General features: G+C 43.4%; 1 protein-coding gene across 1 annotated transcript in view; it reads right to left on the reverse strand.

Annotated features, from left to right (window-relative positions):
• Window positions 1–1,593, reverse strand: part of SNX14 (sorting nexin 14) — an 86,560-nt gene extending 84,967 nt beyond the window's left edge. The window contains 1 exon segment of the mRNA XM_001927319.7: window positions 1,277–1,593. Coding sequence (XP_001927354.4) covers window positions 1,277–1,416 — 140 coding nt within the window. The 5' untranslated portion in view covers window positions 1,417–1,593.

Raw genomic sequence — 7,516 nt, forward strand, 5'->3', positions numbered from 1 at the left:
ATCAATAATCGCTCTTTAAATCCAGTACTATATAAACCCAGAAACAACATGAAAGTAAAGCGGGGAGTTCCCGACATGGCTCAGTGGTAACAAACCCGACTGGTAACCATGAGGAGGCGGGTTCCATCCCGGGCCTCGCTCAGTGGGTTAAAGGATCCGGCGTTGCCATGAGCTGCGGTGTAGGTTGCAGGCACGGCTGGAATCCCGCGTTGCTGTGGCTGTGGTGCAGGCCGGCAGCTGCAGCTCCATTTCGACCGTAGCCTGGAAACTTCCATTATGCCACGGGCTAAATGGCGGAAAAAAAGAAAAGAAAGAAAGCGAAGAGGCCGGGGAAGAAACCCAACTTCCACACAGGAACAGGAAATGGTTATCCCAGAGCAAAATTACCATATTTCTTGTGAATGCTTCCCCGTTCCCAACCTTGGGGGATCAACTAAGTCCAGATAAAGAGTAAGGATGGCTGCCGTTCGAAATCTGAAAAACATCGTGCAGGTGCTGTCGCTGACAACTAACTGTCTCAGATTTCTTAACCACCAAGAGCAAATGTGGAAATAATTCTGAAGGAACACGTCTCCTCTACCACCTATTTCATCGCTACCGTTACTAAAAACACCAAAATGAAGGAAATCGACCAGTTTATTTCAGAGGCAGAATCTTGCGCTTTCAAAATGTCAACTAAATTAGCAATTTTAACCTCAGTCTTCCCTTTAGGAATATTCTAGAGATGCTACTACTATTTCGCGCTCTTCGATACAACAAATCTTTATGACGGTGCATTGTAACCAATAACACTGGGGAAAACCTCGGTGGTGATCTCCAATGTGGGTGGGTGGGCGTGCGCGCGCGGGGAGAGCAAGGAGAGTCAGTCTAAAACTTCCACTGCGAAGGAACCCTGTACTCTCCTCCATCAGCTGGCGGCACCGCCCCCTCATGGCCTCAATTCGGCGACCGACAGATTCATGCTTCTGAAAAGCATCGATGCTGGAGGCCCAGCTTTTAAGAAATGGGTGAAAAGAAGGTAAGAATAGGGGCCGGATGGCTGAAGAGGGGAGGCCTTAGAAAAGGGGTCCCTTGAGCCCAGGCCCCACCGCACTTCCGGGCACCAGCGCCCAGCCAGGCTCCCCAAGGCCGCTCTCTCCCCAGAGGCCCCGCAGCCCGCCCCACTTCCCGCAGCTGCGCAGCCCCACAGTCTCCGCACTGCGAAGCAACAGGGCCTGAGTCCGCAGTTTCGGAGGAAAGCTGCCCGCCACCCAGCTAGCTTGCGCTGCCGCGTTACCTGTTGAGGAGCAGGGAGGCGGCGCTGAGGCACAGCAGCAGGAAGCAGAACAGTGGGTACTGGCGACAAATCTCGCGTCCCACGTCCAGCCTCAACCGCTGCTTCAGCTTCTCCCCCATCGTCCGCATCCAGGGCGCCATCTCCGTCGGCGTATCTGAGGCTGCACTACAGACTGAGGTTGAGGTTGAGGGGACCCCCCCATCAACCACCCACGACGCCGCCCCTCCAAGCCCTGCGGCGGACCCGGAGAGCCGGCGACCGGCGGACGGTCAGCGGGCTGCAGCCGCCCAAAGCCCCGCCCGAGGGCGCCGTCGCGCGTGCGCGGCCACGCCCCCCGCGGCCGGGCAGGCCGCCGTACGACGTGTCTTTCGTCACCCCGCGCAAGGCGGGTCGGTTTGCGGGTTAGCTCTCTGGGTCAGAGCCGCGCAGCCCTGGGTGGATGGCCCCTTTCGCCAGCGACTGCACCTTTTTGGAAATCGGGGGGAAGCTGCAGCACCCAGTAATTGCCTGTGTTGCAGAGAAGAGGCGGAAGGCTGTGCCCGAGCATAGGAGAAACTGCAGACCCCGCGGCCACCGGATCCTGCCTGCAGGACTCCTCGAGCTCGCGGGGCCCACTGGGGACTGTAGTCTTTGTGACGTGAGCTCCGCCACCGCTCTCCACGCCTCTTCTCTATAGGCTCAGCTCGGCTTGGGGACAGGTCCAAGCTTTGCAAGACGCCCAAGGTGGGGGCGGGGGGGAAACACCTCTCAGTCCCTGTTTTGCACGGGCCGCGCGCGGGTGAGTAAAACCACCCTGGAACAGGGAAAAGTCGAACCCACCTGGCCGCCACTCGGTGGCGAGAACATCTTTTACGCGTCCAAAGGCGAGGTAGACCTCAGCTCACCACAGTCCCGCGGCCCTAACCAAAATCCAAGTATTTGCTGAGGCGCGTTGGCAGGTTAGGTTAAATACCGTTTGCAGTCTGGTGGGGCTTCTCGCTTTACTAAGTTAGCACATTTCTAAATTTTAATTTCTGTATTCTCCACTACTCTGACAGATACAGAAAGACGTCGTAATAAGTAAAATTTATTTAGGCGGCGCGCTAAGTACTTTAACGTCCACACATTCACTTCATGATATAGGTACTCTGGTTTCCCCCATCTTACAGCTAGATTACCGACGTTAGTGAGGCAGAGAGGAACTTTGCTCAGAATCAGAGCTAGCGAAACAGGGATTTGAAGCCAGAGCCAGTTTTCATGCTGCCTGTCTTTTCTCTTTCTTAGTATCTTATCCTCTAAAGTGCGGAGACAGACATGTTCAGAAATGATTTTTTTTAAACATAAAAATCATGGTGTATGGCAGTTGAGTATTTTCCCATGTTATTATACTGAATACATGGGTCATTTCTTTGCATTATTTTCCTTCAGAATGTACCATCCTTTATTCTGTTAATGCTAATTTTTTTATATCTTTGATATTATCGTTACCACCCTTAATCACACATCTATACTCGTTTATAATTATGACTTTAGGGTCAATATCAATAACGACTGCTGGATCAAAGAATAGGAACATGATACATACTGACAAATTTCTTCCCAGAATGGTTTACTAGTTCCACAATGGTATTTAAGGTATCCATTTCACTGATCCTCATCCTTAGGTATTGTTTAAACATCATAAATGTACTGTAGACTAACAATATCATTGGAAAGCTTGGTAGTTTTCTTTAATATTTTGAGATACATAATTAAACATGAATTTCACTTTTCAGCCTTTCTTTTTAAGTGTCTTTGAACTACTTATAGCCCCTTATTTAGGGGCTATATTGAAGTATAAATAAAGGTGTAAGTTGAATGAATCTACATGTATCAAGTGCCTACTGTGGACTTGATTACTTTATAATTGGGTAAGTTACTTTATTAAACTTTTCTAGAGAGTCAGACTGTGATCTTTTTTTCTGTTCAAAAATTTTGCTCCTTTATAGGGTCACTCTAAAATTCCGGTTCAACTTATTACTGATAGCCAGTGCATCTTAGTAATAAAATGTCTTGTTCTTTCAAATTAGACTTTACAACATCCAAGACTTCTTTCCCATGTGATTTTTCTTTGCAGTGGCAATTATAATAAGCTAATCAGACATAAAGCAATTTTTAATTTATTTTTTGGCCACACCCACAGCATGTAGAAGTTCCTGGGTCAGGGATCAAAACTGCACTACTGCAATAACCCAAACTGCTGCAGTGGCAATGCCAGACCTTATCCAGCTGCATAAGAGAACTACAATAGGCAATTTACTTTGTTTTTATTTTATTTATCTATCTATCTATATTTTTTAGGGCCACACCTGCAGCATATGGAGGTTCCCAGTCTAGGGGCTGACTCAAAGCTGTAGCTGCCTGCCTACACCACAGCCACAGCAGTGCTGGATCTGAGCCACATCTCATGGTTCCTAGTCAGGTTCATTAAACTCTGAGCCACAAAGAGAACTCCAACAGTAGGGAATTTAAATTTTTATATTGCTCTTATACTCAGAAAAGGAAAAAGTAAAAATAAATTTCTGCTATAAGAAAATTCTATAAAATCCACACCTAGAAGAAGATAAAGTTGCCTTTGGTATAGACCTCATGTAATGAAATAAAATTTTTATTCCATTAAATGTTTTCTCTTTAAACATATGGTCTAGTATCCACACCAACATTCATACAGAGCTTGAAGTTTTTTTCCAACTTTTTATTAAAAGGTTTGAACATCCTTGTAGGGATATAGGATATCCACAATCAATCCTGGTTCTGAAATCAGCTGAAATCTACTAGAATTTCAGTGAGCAAGGCTAATTTGGTATATCTCAAACCCCAATCCTCAACTCTGAAACACTTTTCTTCTTCAAAAGTTTAAGAGAAGATTACATTGGGTAGAAACTGCCTAATAAATGTCTTTGTACAATGCTTAATACAAAAAAGTTTTATGAATTTATGAATGTGGCAAAACCAGCCAAACCAATTAGTTTTATTTGCATTATATAACAACCTAAAGTGACAATGATATGAAATCTAAGCTATGAGATAACCTGACAGGAAACTGAGGTCCAAAGAGGTATATTGCCTTCCCTTAGGTTCTAGACCTACACTCTAATACCATAGCCATGAGACATTATTTGGCTATTGAGCACTTCAAATGTGGCTCACTTGAAAAGACATGTGCTGAAGGGTAAAATACACATCAGATTTTGAAGGCTTAATGTGGAAACAAGAACATAAACAATCTCAATTTTTTTTTTTTTTTTTTTTTTTTTTTTTTTGCTTTTTAGGGCCATACCTGCAGCATATGGAGGTTCCCAGGCTAGGGGTCAGATTGGAGGTACAGCTGCCGGCCACACCCACACCCACAGCAACTCAAGACCAGAGCTGAGACTGTGACCTACACCGCAGCTTATGGCAGCACCAGATCCTTAACCCACTGAGCAAGGCCAGGGATTGAACCTAATAGTTCTCATGGATGCTAGTCAGATTGCTTAACCACTGAGCCATGATGGGAACTCCAAACTATCTCAACTTTTAAAAGTTGATTACATGTTAAATTATATTTTGGAAATAATGGGCTAAAAATTCTATCAATCTAAGTTTCTTCTTACTTTTATAATGTGGCCACTAGAAAATTTTAAATTACATATGTGGCATGTGCTATATTTCTACTAGACAGTGCTCCTCCAGACTGTTAGCTGTGGAGAGCCAGTACAACTAAATGTGTGAATTTATAAATGCCATAATTAGCACGTGCCAGGGGTACATTTTCAAACTAAAGATAAAAATAGTTGATAATGCATCCAACTCTAAAGGGCTCATAAGCATCAAACTACAATATCCAATAACTTTAATGAATATTTATTAAATTAGCAAATAAGTGTAAGGCACTGTACTAAATGTGATGGCAGATACAATTATTTAGATGCTTTTTCTGACATCCAAAGGCTTACAATCTAGTGAAGGAGACGTCAAACATGAAAAATAATGTATAATACAGGGCATATACTTAGATATAAAGGCTGGAATGGTTTCTGGGTTTTTTTGTTGCTGTTGTAATTTTTAATGACAGTTGATGGGAAAGGGAAATTTCCAACTGGTGAGGATCTGGAAAGTCCTCAGGGAAGACAATAATTTCAGTAGACTAGGATTTATCTCTTTGCTTTCACTTAATTTTCTTTTCTCTTTTTTTGTCTTCAGTCTTTTGTCTTTTTAGGGCCCCACCCTTGGCATATGGAGGTTCTCAGGCTTGGAGTCTAATCGGAGCTACACCTGCTGACCTATGCCACAGCCACAGCAATGCCAGATCCTTAACCCACTGAGCAAGGCCAGGGATAGAACCCGAAACCTCATGGTTCCTAGTTGGGTTTGTTTCCGCTGCGCCATGATGGGAACTCCACTTTCACTTAATTTTCAAAAGTAATGCAGCACTAGGCAAAAAATTTAAAATGAGTCCTGATCCCCTCAGACTCCACCAACAAACTGCAGAAAATGCTTTTTATATTGGTACAGGAATTTGAAAAGGTGGTGTTGACTACATGAATCCCAGGAGTTAGGCCTACTTAATTCTGATGACCCTGAACATATACCAGATTTTAACTGCTGAGTGCCATTATTTGTGTGGCATGATTGTGTCAGGAAGAGGACAGATGAATACTTACCCACTACCCCTTGGAGCCATTTCGGTCCCTCCCTGTCAAGCTGCCTCCTGTGATTTGAAGTATGCTCTCCTAACACAGGATTGGCACTTCCAAACCTGAGTTTTCCCCTATCTCTCAAAGCATCAAGGTTCATATTCTACCTTTTGTGGCATTTATAGTATTATTTTTACAGTCAATTTTACATTTCAAAATACCCCCTCCTTCCTACAACCTATCCCTATGTATCCCTATCTCTGGGCGTAATAATGCCTGTAAAAGGAACAATTAAGACTGCCTTCTAGGGAGTTCTCATTCTGGCTCAGCGGTTTCAGTGGTAACGAACCTCATGGACTAGTATCCATGAGGACATGAGTTTGATCTCTGGCCTTGCTCAGTGGCTTAAGGACCTGACGTCACGGTGAGCTGTAGTGTAGGTCACAGATGCAGCTTGGATCTGGCATTGATGTGGCTGTGGTGGAGGCCAGCAGCTACAGTTCCGATTTAACCCCTAGTCTGGGAACTTCTACATGCCGTGGGTACAGCCCTAAAAAGAAAAAAAAAACAAAGAACTGCCTTCTATACCTCAAGAAATGTTCCTTTCCCAGATTTTCAGTAAAAAGGAACTCAGTACAATACAATACAGAATATGTAATTCAAGAAAGGACACTAAAGGATTTTTGAGTGGGAGTTCGAGATGTTCAAAATGCAGTTATTACTTTCCTATTTAACCCCCACTTTGTGTGTGTGTGTGTGTGTGTGTGTGTGTGTGGTCATGAAGTAGAACCTCCAATGGTAAGATATGAACAACTACAACTTTATGGAACCAATGGATCAAAGAGATACTGTCTGGATAAAAGCTGTTTGACCATGAAATCCTAGGTGGTCTCATTATCCTAGCACCAAAAATTAAGCATTTAATGTTTGTCATATTATTTCTAAGACATAATGGAATAAACCTCTCAAACCTCGCTTGCATGTTAATAAGTAGTTGGTCTTAAGTTCAGAAACTGTAAATTAACAGATTAGAAACTGAAAATATATTCACCTTCCTGGTGGAAATATTAATGATTAGAAAAGTCACTCTTATAATCTAATACCATATTCCTTGTATAATATGGCCAATGTTTTTGTCTAAAAATTTTTTAAAAGTTTAACAGCCTTTAAATAAATAAAACAGTCCACCTTATTTCCTATGTTAACTATAGAGACAATGATTTGCTTTCATAAAAAAAAATTGCAACTATATTCAGATGTTTAAATATAGCTTTCAACTGATTTCAATAACTTCTGAAAATATTTTGGCAGGTCTTTGCAATCAGTCTTATTACCTCTCAGTAACTGTTTTCTAAAATATAAATACAAAAGCACTTTTTTTGTGTGGTCTTTTCTAGGGCCACACCCGCAGCATATGGAGATTCCCAGGCTAGGGGTCCAATCTCAGCTACAGCTGCCGGCCTACGCTAGAGCCACAGCAACATTGGATCTGAACCATGTCTGCAGCCTACACCACAGCTCATGGCAACAATGGATCTCCACTGAGCGAGGCCAGGGATCAAACCCTCAACCTCATGGTTCTTAGTCGGATTCGTTAACCACT

This window comes from Sus scrofa, chromosome 1 (assembly GCF_000003025.6).
Source record: "Sus scrofa isolate TJ Tabasco breed Duroc chromosome 1, Sscrofa11.1, whole genome shotgun sequence".
NCBI classification, from domain to species: Eukaryota; Metazoa; Chordata; class Mammalia; order Artiodactyla; family Suidae; genus Sus; species Sus scrofa.